This window comes from Bos indicus x Bos taurus, chromosome 16 (genome assembly GCF_003369695.1).
Source record: "Bos indicus x Bos taurus breed Angus x Brahman F1 hybrid chromosome 16, Bos_hybrid_MaternalHap_v2.0, whole genome shotgun sequence".
Taxonomy (NCBI): Eukaryota; Metazoa; Chordata; class Mammalia; order Artiodactyla; family Bovidae; genus Bos; species Bos indicus x Bos taurus.
Window position 1 is genome coordinate 75,841,661 of NC_040091.1, and position 27,732 is coordinate 75,869,392.

General features: G+C 43.5%; 1 protein-coding gene across 7 annotated transcripts in view; it reads right to left on the bottom strand.

Annotated features, from left to right (window-relative positions):
• Positions 1-27,732, bottom strand: part of DENND1B (DENN domain containing 1B) — a 271,030-nt gene that overhangs the window by 106,278 nt on the left and 137,020 nt on the right. For 4 of the 7 annotated variants that reach the window (XM_027565777.1, XM_027565774.1, XM_027565773.1 and 1 more), the window contains 4 exons: positions 24,872-24,931; positions 23,653-23,706; positions 19,985-20,095; positions 1,369-1,469 (listed from right to left, as the gene is read on the bottom strand). In XM_027565777.1, coding sequence (XP_027421578.1) covers positions 1,369-1,469; positions 19,985-20,095; positions 23,653-23,706; positions 24,872-24,931 — 326 coding nt within the window. The remainder of the gene's footprint in view (positions 1-1,368; positions 1,470-19,984; positions 20,096-23,652; positions 23,707-24,871; positions 24,932-27,732) is intronic. The other 3 variants (XM_027565776.1, XM_027565775.1, XM_027565780.1) reach the window with 1 other exon arrangement.

The window sequence follows — 27,732 nt, forward strand, 5'->3', positions numbered from 1 at the left end:
CTAGTAACATTACCATGCTGGGGAAGCCCACAGTAGGTGGGTTTAATTGATATGTGGTAAAATATATGTACTGTCATTAAAATCACTTGTTTGGAAGAGGCCTGGTCATAAAAACTTGACAGAAAACTTCACTGTATGAACTTAGATCATTTCAACCCTGAAACATGTCAAGTTGATGTGCTTTTCCATGAAATCAGAAAATAAAATAACTACTTCATTTCTAAAAAAGCTTTTTTTTAAAAATTAACATTGGTTGTGATAAAAACAAATATATTATGGTCAAAATCATTTCCTTTCTGTGTGTGTGTGCACATACATGGATGTTGTTGTTTTAGTTACTCAGTCGTGTCCGACTCTTTTGCAACCCCATGGACGATATAGCCCAGCAGGTTCCTCTGTCCATGGGATTTCCCAGGCAAGAATACTGCAGTGGGTTGCCATTTCCTTCTCTAGGGATCTTCCCGACACAGGGATCAAACCTGCATCTCTTGGTTGGCAGGCAGATTCTTTACCATCTGAGCCACCAGGGAAGCCATGTGCACGTGGATGGTTCAGAGTAAAAAACTTTATCTGACTTCTTAAGAACTGAGCTCTGCCTGCAGAAGACGATCGCCCTAAGTCCTGAGGAAGACCACAGGGCTGCTGCGTGAGGGGCTAATTCTCCGTCAGCCTCCAGGGAATAGGACGGGGGCAGTTCTGGAGGCCCAGCGGAATTCAGACTGTGAGATCACCAGCAGGTGTTTCTGATGCCAAAAAGTGTTTCAGAATTACTTCCACACATGTCAACACTGCTTTTCACAGTGGCTCAAGGCTGAGGCTTTGACTTCACCACCAGGAACTCAGGGAAACCCTGCATTCGAGGCAAGCCCTCTGCGGGTATCTGTACCAGGCGTGCTACTGGGGGAAGTGTGTGTGGGAAAGCGTGCCTTGGGGTGGAGGGGATGGACATGTGCCCCTACAGAGACAGCCTGGATTCTGAAAGACTCTGCAGACAAATTCTAACTCCTGGGACACAGGCTCTCTGACTGATACTACAACTTCTGCAAAACGTTCCTAACCACAGCTGTTAAGACTGGGTCAGCTTCTATCTGTGCATTTAATTATCTCAATGACCACAGAACAAACTCAAGGAAATCTAAAGAACTTCATGTTTGCCAAGAATAGATTCTTGCTACCTTTGGAAAGAACCACCCTGTCCTTCATAAAACCACCTTTTAATACTTACTGCTGATCTCCATGTCGGATTTGAGAGGTCTCATTCATACACAGACACACGAGTAAGCCCTCCAAGCTTACTTAATCTGCAGATGAGGCGGCGTCTCCCAGTCCTCAAGTCTGGGCCCACGAGAGCCGGCAGAGCCAACTTACCAGCAGTAGTCCAGCAGGTGCGGGGGGAGCACCGGGATGTATATGTGTTGCCAGTACATGGGGTACAGCAGGGCGACCGAGCCGTGCAGACAGGCAGTTAACTAGAAAGTGTAAAAGGAAAACAACAGTGAGTGGCCGCTGACCCTCCACACGGAGAGACACGCTCAAGTTACCAAAGATGGACCATGCTCATAAAGCCATGTATGATCTTGAATCGTATTATTTTGATCAATTCTGCTTGTAAAAAAAAAAAGTCTCATGTTTCAGAAGCCGTCCTGAAAAATGCATAAACAGCAAAGTAGCTTCTTGGGCATCTTACACGGACGGTTATAGCTTCGTAACATAGACTGTTTGGGGTCAAAACTAAGAACCTAAGTAAACCTGAAACATCAGGCCAGCGTCTTAGGAGCAACTGCGGGAAATTACGGCGTGTGCTGCCCGTGCCCGGCTCGCTGGGATGAATGCGCCGTGATGCGGTCTGGGGGGAGGCGAGGCTGGGGGCTCCGCAGGGATATCATTAGGGCAAATTGCCAAAGAATGAAACGTGAGCCAGGCGGGGGAGCCTGGAAGCTGCGGCAGCGCCGGGGGACCTGGCGTTCGACAGTTGGAGCCGCCGCGACGTGTGAACCGCGGGTGATGGTATCAGGAGACGCTGCTCGCTGACACGGAGAATGTCACCATTGACCAGCGCGCTGCCCGAGCTCGACAGCTGTACCACAGGAAGCCAAGGACATCATAATTTCATATTTAAACTGCTCCTTTCAGATTAACATCGTGCTTCCTAGCTTTATACCACAACAGCTGCAAATACACTGATGCTATTTTAAAGGTAATTGCCATTTTAATTGTTTTGTTTTGGCAAGCAGTTAATTAAATTTTTTTTAATGCTTAACAAAGGGATATTGCTCCCCCCCGCGTCCCGCCCACTGACCCTCATCTGAATTCTTTCCCTGTGACTTCGTTTACATTTTAAATTGTATTTGTCTAAGTCTTGAGACCTTTTTTTTTTTAGCATTTAAAGCAATATTTAAATCAGCATTCTTCCTCATTTTAAAGTTTTACTATAGTCTGCATTTTCAAGACACTGAATGAATAAAAGTTTTCATTCGACTTGAAAAATGGAATTCAAAAATAAAACTATCTGAAAATGCACCACAAAATTTCTATAAGGCATTATTTCTGTTTTATCATACAAAGAAATTAAAGTTCATACAGTAGTCAAATTGAAGGGATAAATGTAAACAAAGCAATTCAATCTTAGTAGCAACATTTGTCTATATTTAAGTGCAAAATAGTTCCACTAAATTTTTTAAAAGTCAGTTGCAATAATCTAATCTGAACCAAAAACATAAAAATCTTGATTAAAAATATAGTCATCTTCATCATATGTATTATATTTTTTCTGGTTAAGATTTTGAATTAATTTTTATATAGCAAAAAATGTATTTGTTCCATTTGGAATGTTATCATCACAGGGTTTTAGTACTTTGCATTTACAAGTTTTAATAATTTAAAATATTCCTTCTATAAATATTATTTTTAAAATTTCTTAATTAGCCCACACAATATACCACTAGGAGGCATTCAGCTGCTTCTCTTTAACAATTTCAGACCACACTGACTTCTCTTATATATCTGAACCAGAGGGAAATGAAAATGGGGTTGATCTCAGTGATGTCAATTCTTAGCTTGCTTGTGCTCCCTGGCTGTGAATGAGGCAACTTTAAAAGCTTCAGTGTCACCTGATGGGCTAAAAGCACTCACAGAGCTGTGAAAGGCACTTAATTTACTCGATTTCTACATCTGCAGAGAGATGGCTTTTTAAAACAGCTCATTGAAAACTGTTTTTAAAAGGAAAGTATTTTTTCATTGTTGAGAAAATAATTAACTGTGTAACAGGAGGGAAAATGCATTCTCAAAACGAGGAATTATAACAACATTAAGCTAATTTCCTGGGCACACCAGAGCCCAAACCACTGTATTAAATACTACAGACTTTCCCCCTACGCCCTTGATGGTCCTCCCTAAGGGAAAGTCATGAATTGCTCGCTAATAACACACAGTATCATCTGATGAATCTGACTGGTTTCTTAAAGGACGATTTCTGCAACAAGAAACAAAGTCACAAACTTTCTGCCAAGGCCAACATTTGGTAGAGGGTCACATCAGCTAATAGAGACCCTCCAGGAAAGAAGGAAGCTCTGCAGAATTGGGCAACCTCCCAGATGCAAGGGATTGGCCACAGGGAGAGTTAAAAATACTGTCCCCGCCCCCCCCCCCCCACACCAATCCACAGGTTCTGGCTTAAGCAACCAGGATGAATTATTTAAAGAAATGCAACAAAAGTGTCAGGTTTAGGTGGAACTTTGAGGAATTTGCTCTTGCAAATACTGACTCTGTTAACAAGGAGACATCAAAGTGGAGATTTCCAAAGAAGGCAGAAATGTATCAGAAGATCGTCCATGTCCACCCAGCACCTTGTAACAACTATGTGACTTAAGAAAGCAGAGAATATCTGATCACAGCACATGCTTGTGGGTGAGGCAGTAAGTAAAAAAAAAAAAAAAAAAAAAACCAAGAAAAAATAAATTTACTAGGAAATTAAAAAGTTATATTGTACAAGGTAATAACAATGAACTACATAACAGACGAGTCAGGGCACTGCCGCTGAGGCTGTGTAACTGGCACACCCACAACACAGACACACACACACACACACCCACAAACAGAACCAGACCCTGGTTTCCTCATCTTTAAGAAATACATGCTATATGATCTGTAAACACGGTCTCAGAGAGATCTAACTTCTTTAATCTTAGGTCAGATCAATTCTAACACTTTATATCTTTAGAAATGGTTAAGAATTGTTTTTTTCCATAAAGATGGTTAACAGAACACTTTACCTAGACAATAATTCAGACCCACCTTCAAAATCTATCTAAAGATAATCTCAGAAAGATTTAATGCACAGTAGGTAACTGTGAAATTGGAAATATTATAATAACTTAGTCACTTAATTCAACAAAGTTTTTGAGTCCCTGCCATGTTCCATCATAAATTTCTACTAAGCAACAGAAACAGACTTCATTTTCTTGGGCTCCAAAATCAGTGCAGACGGTGACTGCAGCCATGAGATTAAAAGATTCTTGCTCCTTGGAAGAAAAGCTGTGACAAACCTAGACAGCATATTAAAAAGCAGAGACATCACTTTGCCAACAAGGGTCCGTCTAGTCAAAGCTATGGTTTTTCCAGTAGTCATGTATGGATGTGAGAGTTGGGGCCATAAAGAAGGCTGAGCACTGAAGAATTGATGTCTTCAAACTGTGGTGCTGGAGAAGACTCTTTGAGAGTCCCTTGGACTGCAAGAAGATCCAACCAGTCCATCCTAAAGGAAATCAACCCTGAATATTCACTGGAAGGACTGATGCTGAAGCTGAAGCTCCAATACTCTGGCCACCTGATACCAAGAGCCGACTCACTGGAAAAGACCCTGATGCTGGGAAAGATCAAAGGTGGGAGAAGAAGTGGACGACAGAGGATGAGATGGTTGGATGGCATCACTGACTCAGTGGACATGAGTTTGAGCAAGCTATGGGAGTTGGCGAAGGACAGGGAGCCTGGGGTGCTGCAGTCCACGGGATCGCAAAGAGGCAGACGCGACTGAGTGACTCAACAGCAAAAACAAAGGGGCAGGGGATACAGAACAAGCCCGTGTCCATGACACGCTTGCATGAGAGCAGAGAGCAAATGGTAAACAAGTAAGACATACATTCATGTCTGAGCTGGAGGTAAATTCTGCGTAGAAACCTAAAGCAGGGGAAGCGGGGAGAGAGTGACAGAAGGGCCACCCTACACAGGAGGTGGGGTACAAACTCTGACACAGCCACACGGGCACTGAGACCCGACTGAACCCCGGGATCCAAGGAGGGTGCGCTCGGGGAGAGGGGCATCCAGGAGTCCTGGGGCAGGGCAGGCTCGGCACCCTCACCGAGTAGTGGGGGGCTCAGCTGATAGGATCAAACGGCGGAGCAGCAGGGGATAAGGTCAGAGAGGAAGCAGGTCGGAACTGAGGAGACTCCCGGGACCTGGTGAAGACGCCAGGTTTCATTCTAGATGAGATCTGTCTGCACCCCTGAACACAGTGCTGACTGTCACAGCAAATCAATTCCCTAGAACGTTTCCAGAACTTCGCAGACGGAGGAAAGCAAACGATGTGCTGTAGAGGTTTACTTTGGAGAATGAAGGCCTGTAAAGAAATGAAATCAAATGATGCAGAGTCTATAAATAAACACCGAACCATACGGTCCACCTGAAACAAGCAAAATATTATAAATCAACTACAAGGGAATTTAAAAAAAAGAAACGAGATCAATAAATAAGCCAAGTAAGAAGGAGGATCTTCTTAATTTTTAGGTTTTACTCTAAGCTTAAAGGGAAAAGATAATCACATTATTTTGATTAGACTTACCTAAGATTCTAGGTAGTTATAGGTTTGTAATCAGGTTAGACCCCCCACAGCGCTCTTTTGACATTTGTCAGCTGTTTCTCTACCACCACGGTTCTTCATGAAACCAGGGGATGGGGGGAGAAGAAGATTCAGTGTTTGGGTCAGAAGATATCACTGACATCACATTCTTGAGACTGAAGGAATACACTGCTGTCACTGAGCAAAAAGGAAAGGTACCAAATAAAGAGAAAAAGCTATCAAATAAAGGTTTAAGGGAAAAAAAATCCTTATCATCTTTGTTAAATGGCATAGGAATATATAAATCCACATATAATTTCACCAAGCATACTCAATATGCCAAACTGATATAGTCCCAACATACTAACACACACACAAAACTCACAGGGATATTTATTTCCTATAGAGTACAACTGTGAAATAAGTACGTATGGAAGCCACGTGAGAGAGACAAGAGCTGGGGCCTGTGAAATCAGAGAAATCTGACAACAAAGGTTGCTCACAGTGAACTGAGTCACAGTATAAAGGAAACTGGACCCTCCCTTTGTGGCCACAAGTCTAAGGGCAACGCTGTCACCGTTAACAGTGAGGAGTACTCGTTTACATGACGCAAGCTGGCTCTGCTGCTGCTGTAAGTTGCTTCAGTCGTGTCCAACTCTGCGAGACCCCATAGACAGCAGCCCACCAGGCTCCCCTGTCCCTGGGATTCTCCAGGCAAGAACACTGGAGTGGGTTGCCATTTCCTTCTCCAATGCATGCAAGTGAAAGTGAAAGTGAAGTCGCTCAGTCGTGTCCGACTCTTAGCAACCCCATGGACTGCAGCCCACCAGGCTCCTCCATCCATGGGATTTTCCAGGCCAGAGTACTGGAGTGGGGTGCCGTTGCCTTCTCCGAAGCTGGCTCTGGGCCCGGCATATTCTCAGCACTTGACACACTCAGGTTTAATCCTACAACAACATTATGAAATAGGTACGGTTATCATCATGCCCACTTTACAGACCAGGACTCCGCAGCAAAGTTACACCACTGGCCTGCGGTTACACAACCAGCACCGCTGGTAAAGGACCCGCCTGCAACGCAGGAGACCCCGGGTTGATTCCTGGGTCGGGAAGACCTGCTAGAGAAGGGACAGCCTACCCACTCCAGTATTCTTGGGCTTCCGTTGTGGCTCAGCTGGTGAAGAATCTGCCTGCAATGCAGGAGACTTGGCTTTGAACCTTGGGTTGGGAAGATCCCCTGGAGAAGGAAACAGCTACCCACTCCAGTGTTCTGGCCTGGAGAATTAGATGGACTGTATAGTTCATGGGGTCACAAAGAGTCGGACAGGACTGAGCAACTTTCACTTTCACTTCACTTAACTAGCAAGTGGCAAAGCCAGGGTACCAATGCCGGCAGGCTCCAGAATACAATAACCGTTATTCTAAGCTGGCTTTTGATATACAAAGATTCAGAATCCCCATCATTATAAGGCTTTGAATAATAAATACTGGCTGGAAACATTTTATACTAATTATATAGCAAAGAAGGAGTCTTTGAACAGACAAACAAGAACAGCTGACCTTTAAATGAAAAATTCAACATCTATGATAGAGGTGCAATGTAAAAACCTTTCCCCAGGCATCAGAGTCTGCAGGAAACCCAACAGAGCAGTCTCTCCAAAATGTCACAGAGGGAGCTGATGAAAATTCTACGAGTCATCACCTCGATCTGCAAGTATACTTAGTTGGAAGTGAAACCCAAGTTCCTTCCCTTTGTGATATGAAATCTCACTTTGCTCTGAAAGTTAAACTAGATATTTATTAGAGGAAATCAGCCCCCTGATACAACTAGGCCATGTTTTAAGTGATTCGGTAAACATACATTTTGAGGAGGGAAAAAAACACATTACCAGATTTCCAAGGAGACGACAGGAAGACGGTCCATTGAGTGTGATGACCGCAACAGAAAACAGCACGATTCTAATTCACACACTTTACAAGTAAAGATCTCATCCTGACCCTTTGCTGCTCCTGTTACTCGGGGCTCTGTGTCTCTTAGCCAGAGTCTTTTTTTTTTTTTTCTATAAAAGTCCCTCTGCCTGCAACTAAAGTTCTATAAGAATTATTGAGGGACATATTTATGTTCCCTAGGAATTTATTTATGCATAAAATGCAAGAAATATTGATTAGAGACTTCATTTGATTTTTAAGTGAATCAATATTTAACTCAGAAACCTAAGTGCTATAAACAGTTATGGATGCACAGAATAAACTGCTGCAGTGATAAATTCCTCATGGAATGAAAAAAATTTTAGTGGAAAGCATAAAGAGACCATCTGTTTAAACGCATTTAATTTACATTCACATTTAAAAGTTTAGGCCAAGAAAGGTAGCAGCCGGCTACCTGAAAACTGCAAGGTTATTCCAACTATGAAACATTCTTAATACAGCAAAACTCTAACACTCCACTTGACAGTTGAAACAGCAATCCTGTAGCATGAAAGAGGACAGTGGTTGGTTGTACCCTTTGGTTTTCAATGCTTTTTTATAATAAGATGTTATCTTACACGTCACTCTTGCCTCCTCCTTTAGGGTGGTGTGTCCTGCTCTTTCACTGCCAAACATTCATCCTGACCTCCCTGCACCCAACTCCCTGGGAAAGCTCTGCTCACCTCGAGGCTGGCCGGCCAAACAGCTCTAACGTTTCTCGCTGGCTTGCTGCTTTCATGTACTCATGCTTTCATTCACTTTACAGGTGGGGGAACCGAAACAAAGTTAAACCAACTGCCCAAGACCACATAACTAGATGTGGGGACATAACACAGGTGTCAGACATCGCCACTGGTGCTGGGGACAGGATGATGAGCCAGAGACGCGAGACCCCTGCCCTCAAGGAGCCTACACGCGAGGGAGTCTCAGCTCTGCGTTTCTGCAGCTGTCACACTGCACAGAAACACCAACGCCGGCCCACCCACTTCCTCCCCTGGGTGACGTTACCACCACTAACTGCTCTCTAGTTCACACTCTTCAGGTCAATTCAGCAGCAGTTTTGCTTTTCCTAGAGGAACCCATCTACTTTTCCACAAAATTCAGGAGCCTGACACTGTAACATAACTCAAACGTACCTGCCTTCTCTCCACACAAGCTTCCAGACCCTGGGTTCCAGACCCTGGAAGTAAGAATGTTCGTGTGAATTATATACAAACTATGCTTTAAAAATGAGGCAGTTATTTAAGAAGTAAACCATACAATTAAAGAATCCTGCAACTGACAATTAGGAAGAAACCTGGAGATCACTCTTGTTCAACTGTTTCATCTGCTACACAATAAATTTCAGGATAAAAGAAAAAATTGGCTTACATGAAATCGTCCAGTGTTTTCAGTTGAGTAATCATGAACTGAAACATAAATCTCTAAATTTAAAAGATAATATTGGTATAATCACACTACTAGCATATTAAGGGACATGGTCCAAACAACCAATAAATAAAAGCTAATTGACTGAACCTATTTTCTACAACTATTAGGCGTCTCTGAAAATCATAACCTACAAACATCTCTTAACCAGGAACAAAACTGATGGTGAACCACCAGCAACGGAAAGACAGACAACCACAGGTGCAGGGCAGCCCCAAAGGGGCTTCTGAATCTTTACAAGTGGAGCAAAATGACTCTAACCATTGGCAAATTACGTATAATTAAATGAGAATGAAACACTACATACATATATATATATCATATGCTGTATTATTTACATTGTATATAATATTCACATACACACTTAAAGTACGTATATGTGTATTTGGCATACACCTCAAACACTTTTAAATGTATACACCTATATATAAACATGGGCTTCTCTGGTGGCTCAGACAGTAAAGCATCTGCCTGCAGTGTAGGAGACCACGGTTAAATTGCTGGGAAGATCTTCAGGAAGATCCCCTGAGGACGCGAATGGCAACCCACTCTAGTATTCTTGTCTGGAGAATTCTATGGACAGAAGAGCCTGGCAGGCTACAGTCTATGGCGTTGCAAAGAGTCAGACACGACTGAGCAACTAAGCACAAATATGTAAACGTGCACATAAGCATCTACATGCGTGTGTGTGTGTGTGTGTGTGTGTGTGTGTCTGTGTGTGTGTGCTCGCACACACACACTCCACAGAGTCACTACTTACTCGTAGCAAATGACAGCAGGCTCAGCCCTGCTGCGTCAGACGCTAAGGAAATACCTGGTGAGCGTCTGTCCTTTATGTGTCAGCCTAAACTTGCCCCTCTTCTTCATCTGCTTTCAAGCAGGCTATACACACGACAGACGTCCCCTTATGCGCCACGTTTCTAAACCCCAGCCTCACCTGCCTTTCATGGTCGCTGTTCATTCAGGACCTGGCCAACTCTGGTCAAATCACTGTGACTGCCTTTTCACTGCATGCCTGTCAGTCAGTTTCCCTACTCCAGTTTTCTTTTATTAATATAACGCCATCAGAGTTCCCATCCCCAAAACAAAGCTGGTCACAGCATGTCCCCTATTTGCCTCCCCACAGTCTGCTGGATAAAATCCAAACCCCTTAATTTAGCAAAAGAGATCCTTCACAATCTGGCCACTGCCTGTCTGTCCAGCCAGATTTTGTAGCACGACCTCTCTCTCACACACACACACACACACACACACAACAAGTAAATATTTCGAAGACAAAACACCAACTTCCTTCCAAGAACCAGGCATGCTACTGGGGTCAGCTTTTAACCTACTGCCCTCTCTCCTACCTTTCCCACATCAGAGTCCTATTCACGCTGCCTAGGCCTTGATTGACACGATATAATTTATTATTTACGACTTAGAATCATAAATAACCTTGAAATTCCCAGTACCTGGCAAATTATAATATTTTATCAATACTAAATGAATAAATACCGCTACACTATTGTTTGGAAAACTGGACCAAAGCCAAAAGTCTCCTACAAAACCAAGTTCCTGGTTTTCTTCTCAGGTGGTTAACTTGCTCCCCTCCTCCCATGACACTATTTATCACCACGGTAAATGGCAGGGAGATGACAGGTCTGGGGAAGCTGTGCCTTCAACGCCTGCCCCCTGCCCCAGATTCCCTCTCTGCTCCTGGCCTGTGCCCTGGGCTCTTGGGGCACCTCTGCTGTCCTGGGTGGGGGCAGAGGCCCCTGAGACACACTACAGGAAGGTGGATAGATGCAGGGCCCTGGGAGGCCGGCTTCCACAGGGCGACACCGCCAGCGGCTCCGAGTGGGCCACTGGACCTGCTTCAGGAGGTTCAGTGGCAGGAGGATTCTAGGGAGGCATCTCCCTGGCAAGCAGCTGGGCCACGCAGTGTCGTCAGTTAAGGACGTTGCACCTCTTCCGTAGAGGAGGAGGTCTGATCAGGCTCAGGGTCACTGGACGAAGGTTTGGGTGAGGACCTGCCACCTCTGCCAGCACGACCACAACCGGACTCAGAGAAGCACACCCCTGAGGGCATGGCACTGTATACAGCATGCAAATCATCAGGGTTATCTATCTAACTGCAAACTGACGCAGCAGGCTCAGGGCCGTGGACTCGACTCTTCTCACCCACACTTGGAGCCAAGAAGCCACTGGCCTAACTGGAAGGGGGGCGGCACGCTCAAGACCCAGGTATGTCCACCATGGGGGAACAGCCCTCTTGAGGGGAGTAGGGGGCAGCTCTGTTTTACATGATGAAGGACACTCTCTGAATCAGAAAACATTTCACGGTGTTGCTTCTCCCAAAGCCAGAAGACATGGGATCACAGGTCAGGGGTGAGGTGGGGTGGCCCCCACGTTACCACACCTAACACCCTACTTGGGCAAGTTCTCCTTCCTGCCCCAGCTGAGCAGAGCTCTTCTGGTTTGCAGATTGGACCTCCCAACGGGAGACGTCCACCTGAACCAGACAATGAGATGCCACCTGGCCCTCCAGCCCCTTAATGCCACTGAACCAGCAGGCTAACTGGGACTAAGCTACTGGCTGGAGCGACTGACCTCAATGATCAAGAATAAATGAGTTTGTTTCTACACAACAAGAGGCAGGAGCCTCCCTTGGCACCATAAACATCCAATGAGTGAAGAAAACACCACTTTCCAACAGAAGAAAGCAGTTTGTCCTACTTAGAACTGCATGAAGGCCCAAAGATAACAAACCAAGTTCCTGTACAGACTGAACGATTCAGTATAGCGACAGACACTCATAAAGCTGAAAGGATACAAGATGATGGATAACTTTCCCACCAACGAATTACAATTTGAGCATAGGTTTAAAAAAAAAAAAAAAATCTTCTAGTTGAAGACAGCTGAACACGTCTTTTTCTAAAGACTGTGTGGAAATTGCCCTACAACTTGTAAACTTCAGAATTTATGAAGAAACCTTTAACATCATCACTGTCATCATTACTATTTATAATTATTATTATTCAAAGAGACAAGTGTCAAAGGGACAATAAGACACGTTTCTATCCTGATAATTTCCATGTCAGGTGAACACTGCATATTACATTACATAATTAGTGCAAAGGTTATTTTATAAAGTTTTCTGACAGTCACAATTAAAAGATTAAATTACTGCACACACACCACCACAGTTCTGACCCTTTATGTCCTCGTTTCTGTGAAAAACAGCTCTCATCACCTCAAGGCTTGGAAGATGCAAACACAAGCAGTTTTCCCATCTTAGAAGTTAACTTCCCACAGCGTGTCACACAACTGCCCCGACAGCTCTGCTTGCACACTCTGGCCACATCCGCTGGGCAACGCATGCAAACACAGTGCTCCGAAGAAGAGGATCCAGTCAAGCAGCACACCGAGAGGCAGAGCCACTGTCTGCAGGGTCAGCCGACGTGCCTGGGTGCTGGGGGCTTTGGGAAGAAATAAAAACCTAAAAGCTGGTTCCAGAGTACCTTTCCCTGAGAGGTCGGGGTAATACCTGTTAACTGCACCACTCTGCTGTAGCTTTAAAATCGCTAAGGGGGGAAAACACACTTTGATCATCTGGGATGGGGAGGAGACTGGGTACTCTTTATTCTTGCCCCACTGTTCAGTTCTTGGTCTCCAGAAAGGCTCTCTGTACAGCGGGCTTCAGATGAAATGTGGATACAGGTGCAAGGCCGAGTGCAGACGACGGGAAACCCAGATGGAAGGGTTGGACCCCCTCTGGACTCCCCCTCCACCCAACCCGACCTGTGACGTCTACACTTCGCCAGCCGACTTCCCGGGGATCACAGGATGTCCTTCTGCAGAGGCCTTAATGAGAGCAGGGGCGGAAGTTTACGCTGAAATGCCTGGGGGCAACCGTAACAAAGGAGGAGAGGACAGTGACTCAGCGCAATTCGCAATTCGGGCACTCAGGGCGGCCCCCCGGCAGCCCCCCAGGACACAGAGCATGCACTCAGGGCTCTGTGATTAATGTGCTCACAGCCCCCGCGAGGGTGCTACCCACCCACTAAACGCTGGTCGGAGTGGGAGCCGACACGCAGACAGCTGCTCGGAAGGGAGCGTCGCTTGTAGCTGCTTCCGCAGGCCACGAGGACACACTCTAGTTAACACATCACTGACAGGATGACGAGAGGGCTGCTGTCAGACGCCGGGCAGCCCGGTGCGGCAGACAGAACACACAGCCCCAGCTGACTCGTTAGGGGAAGTCTGGGGAGGCACAGTTGCAGAGCACATGACAAGGCTTCATGCCTGGCTGACTTGAGAGCCGATGACACGGCTTTAAACAGCAATCTCTGCCTACCCCCGGTCACAAAACAGCAATAAGTCAGCGGATACACCCTTGTAATGTCATGATTTATTCCTTTGCTTTGAATACAGGAGACTCGGGGCCGAGGCGCTCCGCTCGTCTGCTGTTGGCTTGGGGCTTCAACCTCCAGGGTCTGCCCACGGCGTGTACAAAATCAATGTTCTTGTTCAGGGTTGCCAGGAACCCTTCCGTGTGTACAGGATAACGTGCACGTCAGAAGGATGAACACACAACCGATCACGTCCCAATTCATTCAACTCAAAAACACAGAAAAATACAGCAGTGCGTCCTAACCAAATACATCTTAATATAAAGGAGGAAAGACCTGTGAAAAACTATTAAAACGTCACAATATTCTTGATACTTTTGCTGACATATCTCAAGACTAAACTGTTCATTTAAAGTTTATCACTAAAAAGATAATTTACAAAGCATAATTTTAACTACAAACAATACCTGAAGGAAAGGGTCCTCAAACAGCTCATTATCTGCCAGTGGATCACCAGTGAAAACCCAGCAAGCTACAGAGTTAACAAACACGACTCTAACACAATTAGGACCATCAAAATGTAAATCCAAAGTTCCCAAAACTATAATAAAATTATGTATGTAAAGATAACTTACTTGTGTTCTTCTAGTAATTAACAATCTGGTCATCAATTTAAAAACAACTGAAAATAGGCCAAACACAATTTCTTGCATGAAATAACATTATAGTTTTTATAGTATACACAATCCTATAAGAATGTAAAAAGCTTCATGGAGAGTAGTCTTTTAACCTCAGTTCATTGGTACATTAAACATTCCTTCCTTGGTTGTTTCAGAGATTTCACCAAACTCTTTCTAAAAACTAGCTTATTTCTAATTTATGTTATGATACTACTCTTTGACCTTAAACATTACTGTGTCTGGAATTTATAGCATGTATGTGTATATGTGTGTGTGTGCATGAAATTTGTTAAGCTAGATTCAATGCAGCTTCCTCCATGTAAGAAGGGTGAGGAGATCATGAAACCAAGCTTGAATTATGTTTCTTTTATCAGTCCTCCTGCCCCAGACGGTGAACCAAAGCAAAGCTGTTAACTGAGAGCTGACACCACCACCACGTTTTTAGGAACTCTCAGAAACAACTGGTATTAAGTTTACCTAGAATATAAGAAACAACTCCCTAATCAGTTCAGTTCAGTCGCTCAGTCGTGTCTGACTCTTTGCAACCTCATGAATTGCAGCACACCAGGCCTCCCTGTCCACCACCAATTCCTGGGGTTCACTCAAACTCGTGACCATTGAGTCGGTGATGCCATCCAGCCATCTCATCCTCTGTCACCCGTTCTCCTGCCCCCAATCTCTCCCAGCATCAGAGTCTTTTCCAATGAGTCAACTCTTCACATCAGGTGGCCAAAGTATTGGAGTTTCAGCTTTAGCATCAGTCCTTCCAAAGAACACCCAGGGCTGATCTCCTTTAGAATGGACTGGTTGGATCTCCTTGCAGTCCAAGGGACTCTCAAGAGTCTTCTCCAACACCACAGTTCAAAAGCATCAATTCTTCGGCACTCAGCTTTCTTCACAGTCCAACTCTCACATCCATACATGACCACAGGAAAAACCATAGCCTTGACTAGACAGACCTTTATTGGCAAAGTAATGTCTCTGCTTTTGAATATGCTATCTAGATTGGTCATAATTTTCCTTCCAAGGAGTAAGCGTCTTTTAATTTCATGGCTGCAATCACCATCTGCAGTGATTTTGGAGCCAAAAAAAAAAAACAAAGTCTGACACTGTTTCCACTGTTTCCCCATCTTATTTGCCATCAAGTGATGGGACCAGATGCCATGATCTTCGTTTTCTGAATGTTGAGCTTTAAGCCAACTTTTTCACTCTCCTCTTTCACTTTCATCAAAAGGCTTTTTAGTTCCTCTTCACTTTCTGCCATAAGGGTGGTGTCATCTGCATGTCTGAGGTTATTGATGTTTCTCCCGGCAATCTTGATTCCAGCTTGTGCTTCTTCCAGCCCAGTGTTTCTTATGATGTACTCTGCATATAAGTTAAATAAGCAGGGTGACAATATACAGCCTTGATGTACTCCTTTTCCTATTTGGAACCAGTCTGTTGTTCCATGTTCAGTTCTAACTGTTGCTTCCTGACCTGCATATAGGTTTCTCAAGAGGCAGGTCAGGTGGTCTGGTATTCCCATCTCTTTCAGAATTTTCCACAGTTTATTGTGATCCACACAGTCAGAGGCTTTGGCATAGTCAATAAAGCAGAAATAGAGGTTTTTCTGGAACTCTCTTGCTTTTTCCATGATCCAGCAGATGTTGGCAATTTGATCTCTGGTTCCTCTGCCTTTTCTAAAACCAGCTTGAACATCTGGAAATTCAAGGTTCACGTATTGCTGAAGCCTGGCTTGGAGAATTTTGAGCATTACTTTACTAGCGTGTGAGATGAGTGCAATTGTGCTGTAGTTTGAGCATTCTTTAATACCGAGCCTTTATTAAAATAATTTATTTTTTTAATTCAAACGAAGTAAAAGGGTAGGCACGTTAATTTTTGATCTAAACTACAGATCCAGTGTATTATAAATTTATAGCTAATGGTCATTTAATCTTATGCAGACAAAACTCTAAGCACTTCATACATACATATGTGCGTGTACATACATATGTGTATATATGGCACCCCACTCCAGTACTCTTGCCTGGAAAATCCCATGGATGCAGTAGCCTGGTAGGCTGTAGTACATGGGGTCGCTAAAAGTCAGACTCGACTGAGCGACTTCACTTTCACTTTTTACTTTCCTGCATTGGAGAAGGAAATGGCAACCCACTCCAGTGTTCTTGCCTGGAGAGTCCCAGGGACAGGGGAGCCTGGTGGGCTGCCATCTATGGGGTCGCACAGAGTCGGACACAACTGAAGCGACTTAGCAGCAGCAGCAGCAGTAGCATATATATGTGTGTGTGCATGTACACATATCCATAATCTTTAAAGCAACTGTATGAGATTACAACTAGTACTACTCCCAGGTTGAAAGTCAAAAGCTGAGTGAAAGAGGAGTTACCTAGACATTAAGAAGTGTTTATAAATTATAGCAGAAAGAAACACTAGTATTACTTACCAAAAAAAAATTTTTTACACAATATTTACATATATGTAGATTCCTTTTTTAATTGCAGTATAACTGACTTAAAATATTATACTATATTAGTTTCAGGTGTACAATATAGTGATTTGGGATTTTTATACATTACAATGGGCTTCCCAGATGGCTCAGTGGTAAAGAATCCACCTGCCAATGTAGGAGATGCAAGAGATGCAGCTTTGATTCCTGGCCAGGAAGGTCTCCTGGAGGAGGAGATAGCAACCCACTCCAGTAATCTTGCCTGGAGAATCCCATGGACAGAGCCAAGCGGTCTACAGTCCAGGGGGTCATGAAGAGTTGGACATGATACTGAGCACTATATGTTACAAAATGATCTGTACTAGTAAGTCTAATTACCATGTGTCACCAAAGTGGTAACATCACTGAGAACATTCCCTCTGCTGTACATCATATTCCTGTGACTCATTCATTTCGTAACTGGAAGTCGGTGCCTCAATCCCCCTCCATCTATTTCACCCACCCTCCTCCCGCCCCCTCACCTCCGACACCACCTGCTTGTTCTCTGTATCCGTGAGTCTGTTTCTGTTTTGTTATGTATGTTTTGTTTTTTAGATTCAACACATAAGTGAGAGCACAGGGTATTTGCCTTTCTCAGTCTAACTTATTTCACTTAGCATCATACCCTCCAGGTCCACCCATATTATTATAAATGGCAAGGTTTTATTCCTTTCTATGGCTGAGAAATATTCCCTTGTGTGCACGTATGTGTGTGTGTACACACACACACACACACACACACACCCTCACCTTCTTTATTCATTCATCTCTAACTTGCACTTAAGTTGCTTGCTTATCTTGGCTATTGTGAATAATGCCACAATAAACACAGGAGTGCAGGTATCTTTTTGAGTTAGTGTTTCTGTTTTCTTCAGATAAAAGCCCAGGAGCGTCACTGCTGGACTGCATGGAGGTTCTTCTGGTTTTGGTTTTCTGAGGGACCTCCATACTGTGTCCCATCAGGTGTACTTCTAACATGTTCCTATACAGACCGAGTTCACTCACACAGCTTACTCCGATGCTGTCTTTGGGCCTCTCACGGGAGAGGTCCCACCTCATGGGACAGCCGCTCTGGACCGCCGGGCACATCACTGGAACCTGCTCTCACTTTCCACACACGCACTTTCCTCCCTTACCCTCCAGTTCTCAGCACCACATGACAGAACAGCTATTCATTCACTCGTGTCTCTATCTGCTACATCTGGTGGATTCAAGCTTCAGGAGTGTTTAGGCTTCACTTTGCTTACTGCTGAAGCCTCAGTGCCTAGATCGTGCCAGACACACAGCAGGCATGTAATAAATGTGCTACATGAATTAACCCTGACAAGAATTGGGTTCCTAGATGTTCAAGACACAGTCTTCTTAATCTTCAGGACAATATCCATATAGAAATATTCTTCATAATTTAAAAAAACCCTGACTTTAAAAGAGTGATGAGGACAAGCTGTGTGGTGTGGCCAAAAATAAATAAATGCAGGAAATATCAGGGTAACCAAAAAAAAAAAAGCTAGTTGAAAAAAAAAAACTGATAAGGAGGAAGAGACAAAAAGAATAAATAGGAATTTTTTTACCTCAATGGTTAAGTTACAAACAGCAGAAAAGCAAATATATTATAAAAAGCATCAAAATATTCAGACTGAATTTCTTAGTATCACATTAAGTAAATGCAAATAATTATCTGCACCACAGACTGACACTTATTCTCAACAGAACCATAACCTTTCTCCACAGTCCTTCAAATGCACGTCAGGTGTTTCTCAGTACGTATTGAATATATTTTCAACTCTTTTTGAAAAGTGAGCATATCAGTATTGCATTTCAAAATCTCAAAACTGCTTTTTTGACTCTAGAATAAGGAAAATAACCTAAAATTAGAACCAGGAGACACAGTTTCACATTGCCCATCTCCAGCTGTCTAGGTGGCCTTGAGGTGGCGATTTAACCCTTCTTTGAAAATACCTTTGTCACTGTTCAGTCTCTAAGTCATGACCAACTCTCTGAGACCCCATGGACTGCAGCACACCAGGCTTCCCTGTCCTTCACCATCTCCCAGAGTTTGCTCAGACTCATGTCCATGGAGTCAGTGATGCTAATCTTTCTCATTGTTATATCCTAAATGGGAGAAGGCAATGGCACTCCACTCCAGTCCTCTTGCCTGGAGAATCCAATGGACGGAGGAGCCTGGTGGGCTGCAGTCCATGGGGTCACTAAGAGGCGGACACGACTGAGAGACTTCACTTTCACTTTTTCACTTTACTGCATTGGAGAAGGAAATGGCAACCCACTCCAGTGTTCTTGCCTGGAGAATCCCAGGGACGGGGGGGCCTTGTGGGCTGCCGTCTATGGGGTTGCACAGAGTTGGACACGACTGAAGTGACTTAGCAGCAAATAGGTATCCTAGAGAGATCCTGAAGCTCCTTCTGCTCTAAGACACTAAAACATTATAAAATAAAGGTTTTATTTGTACTACCAGGAAACAGAACATAAAAATAGTATCTTATTTTTATCAGTTAGCTAAATTTGTAAGGAAGGTAATTCATGGGATATTAAATAATGTTTTTTTAATAAATATATATTACCCACAACTGTAATTCCATTTATATTACATTTTTAAGTCAAAAATTTTAATTTTAATGCTTAAAGCAGGAAAAAAGATTAGGAAATCTAGAAAAATACTTTTGAATATTTTTCTAGGACCCAACAAAACTCCTATTCTCCCTGCCTTTTCCACAGTAATGAAGACCTTCCAAAAGAACATTTCAGTGAGTGACATAAAACCTGTGATTTGAAAAAAAAAAAAAATGCTATTTTGACTTTTAAGTTATTATCAGTCTGAAGAGCTTCTCCAAATCAGAACTATTATAGCATCCACTCCCCCACCACGACTTGGCAACAAAGATGAATCCACCTATTACCAGGTTAGGGTAGCCGCTATTATCCCAGCCCCTTGATTTCTTTCAAGTAGCTCCAATGGAAAAAGCGCCTCAAGTGAATAATAAAGATCTCATAATAGCTCTTAAGAATTCTTTATATGGTAGAAGGCACTAAAATGAACTCCAGGGAGTGAAAAAGGAAAAAAAAAAAAAAACTCTCATCTTCTGATAAGAAGAAATAATTAACTTGACTTAATGCACCCGCAAACGCCTTCCATAAATCAGATCTTTGTGCTCCGCGGCGGACTAAAGCCGGGAGTCAGGAGTATGCAGATGGCGCCTGCGGGGCATGCGCAGAGCATGGGCTTGGGGGGCGGTACTCACGGTGCTGAGCTTCCAGGACGTGACGATGATGCGCCTCTCGTGCAGCATGCTGGCGAAGAGCTGCAGCATGTTGTTCACGTCCACGGCCACGAAGTACTCCGTGAGGTTCCTCTGCATGGGCAAAGACAACCGCGTGAGGTGCGGGGACAGCGCCAACAGCCACCGCGGGCTACCCGCGTTCGGAGGATGTTAGTAAAAATTACTCATAAGTAAATGCAGTTCTGGTTCCGCCGCCACGCCAAGCATGGAGCCTTCGGTTCTTATTTGAAACACAGCCCTGTTCTGGGCAAGTGTCCTCCGAGGGTGATCAGGGCATCCCCACTCTCTCTCCCCCTCCCCGGCTCCAGACACGCGTACAGGAAGCCAGTTTCCTGGGCCCCTACCCAGCCTGCTGGGAGTGGAGCCTTGGGAATTTCTTTTCTCAACAAGCACTGTGGGTGCTTCTTACAGGCACCCTGAACTCTGAGAACTGCTGCTCCAGAAAGCACATCTGAGTCTCTCCTTGTGTGCCAACCACTCAGCAAGGGATACCATGGGTTGATAGGATAGATTGGGGTCCCCAGACCCCAGTCATCGACCTGTACCAGCCCATGGCCTGCTGGGAGCAGGGTCAGGTTGCAGGAAGTGGGCAGTAGACAGGCAAGGAGAAGCTTCATCTGTATTGACATACGCTCCCCATCGCTGGCATTACCGCCTGAGCTCTGCCTACTGCCAGACCAGTGGTGGCATCAGATTCTCCTTGGAGCTTGAACCCCTCGGTGAATGGCGCGTGGGAGGGGTCTAGGCTCGGTGCTCCTTATGAGAATATAATGCCCGGTGATCTCATTCTGCATTATGGTGAGCTGTGTCATTATCTCATTCATATATTACAACATAAGAATAATAGAAATAAAGTACCCAGTAAATGTAATGCATTTGACTTATCCTGGAACCATCGTCCCCCTCACATCATTCATAGGAAAACTGGCTTCCACAGAACTGCTCCTTTGTGCCAAAAGGCTGGGCACTGCCGCTCTAGGCTGGGCACTGCCGCAAGGCAACCACAGACGGTGGCGTCGCTCAGCCGCTAAGTCCTGTCCGACCCTTTTGTGATTTCACGGACTGCCGCCCACCAGGCTCCTCTGCCCATGGGGTTTCCCGGCAATGAGACGGGCTTATAAAGCAGACCTCTGGGTCTTTATGAAGGAGGGTCTCGTTTATATTCCATGTCGGGCCAGCTTTATACCACTATAACTAAATAAAAGTGTCAGTTTAATTTGACTCCTTGACATAACACTTAAAATTATCTTCCCCACGTAAGAACAAAATTGGGCTAGCCTATATAAACTTTCACTTTAGATCCTCTTCTTATTTTTAATTTTCTGTACTCAAACAAATGCATCAGAAAGCAACATATAAGAGACGACAATAAACTAAAACTGGAGGAGTAGAGGGATCATGACCCAGAAGACCAAAACCTTTAGTTGAGCAAGAAAACACTAAATCCAATTGTTTCTTCCATTTCTGTGAGGTAGAAACTTTCTCAGGAGAAACTGGCAATCATAGCAAGGCATTAGAACCTGTGACCACCACCAAGTGATGCCGAGTTTGGTGGAGAGACTCATTTCCTGTTTTCTCTATTTGAAGCCTACCTCACCTTCTGTTTCCACTGTTGAAAATGCAAAATAGTTTTATGGCATTCAACATTAACACTGTTCCTGTAATCTCAAAGAAAGATAATTTCTAGATGGGGAATTACTTCCCAATGCAAAAGGCTGCCTTATATATAGGCCCTTGCTTTTCCTTTTCTGTATTTCCCTAAATAGGACTTTTTAGAAATGAAATATCCTAATGCGGGGGAGGACAGTTAGAGAGTTTGGGATGGCCATGTACAGTCTGCTCTATTTAAAACGGATAACGAACAAGGATCTACCGTACAGCACATGGAACTGTGCTCAGTGTTATATGGCAGCCTGGATGGCAGCGGGGCTTAGGAGAGAATGGATACATGTACACGGATGGTTGAGTCCCTCTGCTGTTCACCTGAAACGATCATAACCTTTTTAATCGATTATACACCAACATAAAATAAAAAGTTAAATTTTTTTCTCGGTTCCAAAAAAAAAGTTTCTATTCTCAGAGGCACTTTTTCCTTAGAATGGTTCTTTAAGACTTTCAAAGTCATAGCCTTTAAAAAAAAAAAAAAAAAAAAGTGAAGTCTGCTAAATCAAGCTGCTAGCTTTTTATTAATAAATTTAAGAAAGGTACAAAACCTCAACTTGGGGCTGTTAATGCAAGTCAGGGTCCCTCCCTTCTAGCCTCTAGGTGAGGGGCAGGCATGCAGATATCGAGTCAGTCAGCCTCCAGACACCCAAACAGAGGTCCTGCCCACTGGAGAAGGCGATGGCACCCACTCCAGTGCTCCTGCCTAGAAAATCCCATGGACGGAGGAGCCTGCTAGGCTGCAGTCCATGAGGTCGCTAAGAGTCGGGCACGACTGAGCGACTTCACTTTTACTTTTTACTTTCATGCACTGGAGAAGGAAATGACAACCCACTCAAGTACTCTTGCCTGGAGAATCCCAGGGACGGGGGAGCCTGGTGGGCTGCCGTCTATGGGGTCGCACAGAGGCGGACACGACTGAAGTGACTCAGCAGCAGCAGCAGCAGCAGCCCACAGAGGACTTGAGGGCCTGGGAGATGACCTCTGAGTCTGACGGTCTACCTCGGCTGAATGCAATCTTCTCACAGGAGGCAACTGAGCTCATCTCTACTAAAAACCCCACTGACAGCCTTGCTTCCGTCTCAGGAAGTTTACCGCTGTCTTCTTGTGCTTTGTTCACTCACAACCCAGGTGCTTCTGGAAACCAAACACTCAGTAGGTTCATTTTCCGGAGGACAGCAGAGTTTAGTACATATAAAAATAATAAATATTCCTGAGTTGATGTTTCCTTCACTTCTGATAGAATTATTTATAATGGTTCTTTTTATCTTCCCAAAATGAAGCTGGAAAAAAAGAAACTTACAAAAGGAAACATCTCCTTTTCACACAGTATCCAAAAGTGTACCTGTCAATTCCATTCACCCAGGTAAACTTTTCTGCAGAATTTTAATTTGTAATAACCACTAAAACACTGAAAATATTTCTAGCAAGGATACAATCAGGACTCTAAATAAAATGCAAAATGTGGCAATTTTATAATTTCTGGTAGTATCCTTCAGGCCTTACAAAACATATATTATTACTTCAATTAAAAATCAGGATACTGAGTAGAGAACATCTGAGATTTGAACAGAGCTATATACACAAGGAACCTAAAGACGATGGGGACTATTTCCGTGAAAGTATTTCCCACCGCACACGCTCATTTTCCCATAACCAGGAGACATCCGCTGAGACACCTTGTCTGCCTGATCCAGGGAGCTCAGAACCCGAGTACAGACTATCCTACTGATCTATCTCAAATGGCAGAAAGAGGTTTTCTCATATAATCTGTCTTATCTATAATCGATGTAAAGGAGGTAAAGTAGCACATACATAAAGCAAAAGAGATGACACCATTATTCTTAATTTTTTCATTTTTTTTCTCACAAACAGTTACAATGTATTCTATTTCTCTACCAAGAAATACTTCAACTGTGAGACCAAAATAAAATTCATATCAGTAGAATAGAAAACAGAAAACTTACATTCTCGGGGATGGTTGGCAGTCCAGTTACATCAGGGGCAATGAAGCAGGAATGCTGGTCAATGGAAATAAATCACATAAGAAAAGGAGAATTAAAATTTGGTAGCATTATGTATAATTTGAGGTTAAATTTTAAAAATATATCAACTAAATTGAGAAATCAAGGACTGATGCCCAGGATTTGTTGAAATTGAGAGACTCTTATAATATAGCAGGTTTACAGGAGATTTAACAATAAGCTGCTCATATGAAAAGTGTTGATTAAAAATATTTCATTTTAAAATTGAAATAATAATCTTAGAAAAAGTGTATTAAGACCAAAACAGCATATTACTTATAGAAAGATAGATAATTTTAACACATTTCGTTTAGGGAGCCTGAGGAAAGGCTTGTTTACCCAAGAATATATCAAAATGTATTAAGACTGAGTCATCACAAATTTCTTCTGTACATATCAGCCACTGTGTTATTTAGAAAGCAGCAATAAAAAGTAATTTTTAATATTTAAAACTTCTTGAAAGGTAATTTCTCACCCCAAAACATGACTTTTATATACCACTGAACAAATGTTAATTAGCTTTTATAATACTCAAAGCAATACAGCAGTTAGTTCATAGACAGAGTCACACAAAAGGCACAGCGTGCACCCTGACATTTCACAGAACGTTCCCAGATCTTACCACACAGAATCACAGTACAATTCAATCACCAAAATCGTTCTATTTTCTGTTCATATTAATCTCCAAAATTATTTTGCTATCTCACATAAGGACCTAGTTAATATTATCCTATAGTTAAAGACTGAAGGGGGAAAATCATCCTAGCAAGACTGAGCACCGTCAAACTCATCAGAGCGAAGCTAGTGGGCACAGTCACAAGGTACGACTTACAGGCGGAAAAACAAGGTCCCGCAGCCTCGTGACAAACATGAGGCCACGCCCATGCAGCGAGCCCAGCCGGACACCACGCCCCTCACAGGAGGGTGAGCCTGGATCTGGTCTCTAGCAGTCACTTTTCTTGGGACAGATATTTACTGGCACTGTATTTCAGTGCTATGCTTTAAAAGATAGTATAAACAGAAAATATAATCTGAATGATTAAGAAGGAAATTTACCACTTCTCAAAGGACTGGGGTGAATGTTAAAGACAGTGATGGAAGTAATTAATTTTGCAGTGATTTTTCCCAATGATTTTCAGAAGCCAATGTCCTTTGAACTCACCCGTGCTAAGGAGGGCTGCTCTTTCAGAACTTGCTCACTGGCAAAAAATATCTCTTGGTTCTTACAATACGCGAGAGAAAAAAAATGAATATTTTACTTTCAAGGGAGAAATTTACACAACAATTTGCTGTGTATTTGAGAAAAACCCATGTAGCCACATTATCTGTTGAAAATACCTGAAGCGTTTTAAATGCTGATTTGCTAGTTTTATGCTAGAAAAATCATGAAGTACTTTCTTTCATTCTCAACTAAGAGTATTCTGTGGGTATTTAATGACTCTGAAATATACTTTCAAAACAAGCAGTTGCATTAGATATTACGCTATGCTAAGTCACTTCAGTCGTGTCCGACTCTGTGCGACCCCAGAGACAGCAGCCCACCAGGCTCCCCCACCCCTGGGATTCTCCAGGCAAGAACACTGGAGTGGGTTGCCATTTCCTTCTCCAATGCATGAAAGTGAAAAGAGAAAGTGAAGTTGCTCAGTCGTGTCCGACTCTTAGCGACCCCATGGACTGCAGCCTACCAGGCTCCTCCGTCCATGGGATTTTCCAGGCAAGAGTACTGGAGTGGGGTGCCATTGCCTTCTCCGACATTAGATATTAACATTTCATAAAATCTCTGTGTGACATTCTAATAGACTGTAATGCAAGTCTTGAAAACTCATGTGATGAAACATTCATGAAAATGAAATTATAAGAAAATCACAGTAGTTTCTCAAGATTTGTCATTTTTTTCTAATAGAAAATATGAAAGAAATTTCTTTTCCATTTGTGAAGGAAGAAAAATTCCTAAGGCCATCAATTTTAACCTGACATCACAAAACTTTTTCATCCGAGTTTTGCCAGTCATTAACAGCACAGAACCAGAGATCAAACTGCCAAAATCCGTTGGATCATTGAAAAAGCAAGAGAGATCCAGAAAAACATCTACTTCTGCTTTATTGACTATACCAAAGCCTTTGACTGTGTGGATAACAACAGACTGTGGAAAATTCTTAAAGAGATGTGAATACCAGAACACCTTACCTGCCTCCTGAGAAACCTGTATGCAGGTCAAGAAGCAACAGTTAGAACCGGACATGGAACAACAGACTGGCTCCAAATCGGGAAGGAGTATGTCATGGCTGTATATTGTCACCCTGCTTATTTAACTTATATGCAGAGTACATCATGTGAAATGCTGGACTGGATGAAACACAAGCTGGAATCAAGATTGCCGGGAAAAATATCAATGACCTCACATGTGCAAATGACACCACCCTTATGGCAGAAAGCGAAGAAGAACAAAAGAGCCTCTTGATGAAAGTGAAAGAGGAGAGTGAAAAAGTTGGCTTAAAACTCAACACTCAGAAAACGAAGATCATGGCATCCGGTCCCATCACTTCATGGCAAATAGATGAAGAAACAATGGAAACAGTGTCAGACTTTATTTTTTTTGGCTCCAAAATCACTGCAGATGGTGACTGCAGCCATGAAATTAAAAGACACTTGCTCCTTGGAAGAAAAGTTATGACCAACCTAGAAAGCATATTGAAAAACAGAGACATTACTTTGCCAACAAAGGTCTGCTAGTCAAAGCTATGTTTTTTTCAGTAGTCATGTATGGATGTGAGTTGGACTATAAAGAAATCTGAGTGCCAAAGAATTGATATTTTTGAACTGTGGTGTTGGAGAAGACTCTTGAGAGTCCCTTGGACTGCAAGGAGATGCAACCAGTCCATTCTGAAGGAGATCAGCCCTGGGATTTCTTTGGAAGGAATGATGCTGAAGCTGAAACTCCAGTACTTTGGCCACCTCATGCAAAGAGTTGACTCACTGGAAAAGACTGATGCTGCAAGGGACTGGGGGCAGGAGGAGAAGAGGACAACAGAGGATGAGATGGCTGGATGGCATCACCGACTCGATGGACATGAGTCTGAGTGAACTCCAGGAGTTGGTGATGGACAGGGAGGCCTGGCATGCTGCAATTCATGGGGTCACAAAGAGTCGGACAAGACTGAGCGACTGAACTGAACTGAACAGTAAAATAGCTTTTCATGGTATATCTAAATACCTCAAAAAAAGTTAACTTGCTTGCCTCATATCACACGTTTAGTGACTTTTTTTTTTTTAACCAAAATCTTCTAGTCTTTAGGTATTAAGAAGCCTAGACATCTTTGACTTACACTTATCAATAAAGGTGAAGTTTTTCAATGTCCAATATTTCTGATATGTATTTTTATAAGACATTTACTCTTGAACAAATATGATAATCAAACTTAGAGAATACACTTTCATTTCTCGACTCTCTGTAGTAACTGCCTCTACAATCTTAGCACCTACAGTATATTTATTCACTATTTAAAAAAGTGTTAGAATCACATTATAAATACAACTCTGTCGAAGAAAAACATCGATTTTTAGAAAACCGATTCTTTCTTCTTACTCTTGTGTATTTTTGGTTGTTGTTTCTACCTCCTTCCGACTCACCGTGAACCTGCACTCCACTGGCTTCAATGACAACAAATCTGAGCTCCTCCCTGACTGGTCCCCTCCTCCAGCCCGTCCTCCCTCTGCTCTCTGCCCTGCAGCCCCTCCTCCCTGACTGCTCTCCATCCTTCAGCCCCTCTTCCCTCTGCTCTCCATCCTCCAGCCCCTCCTCCCTCTGCTCTCTGCCCTCCAGCCCCTCCTCTCTGACAGCTCTCCGCCTTCCAGCCCCTCCTCCCTGACTGCTGTCCGTGTCCTCCTGCCCTTCCTCCCTGACTGGGCTCTGCCCTCCAGCCCCTCTTCCCTCTGCTCTCTGCCCTGCAGCCCCTCCTCCCTCTACTCTCCACCCTCCAGCCCGTCCTCCCTGACTGCTCTCCATCCTCCAGCCCCTCCTCC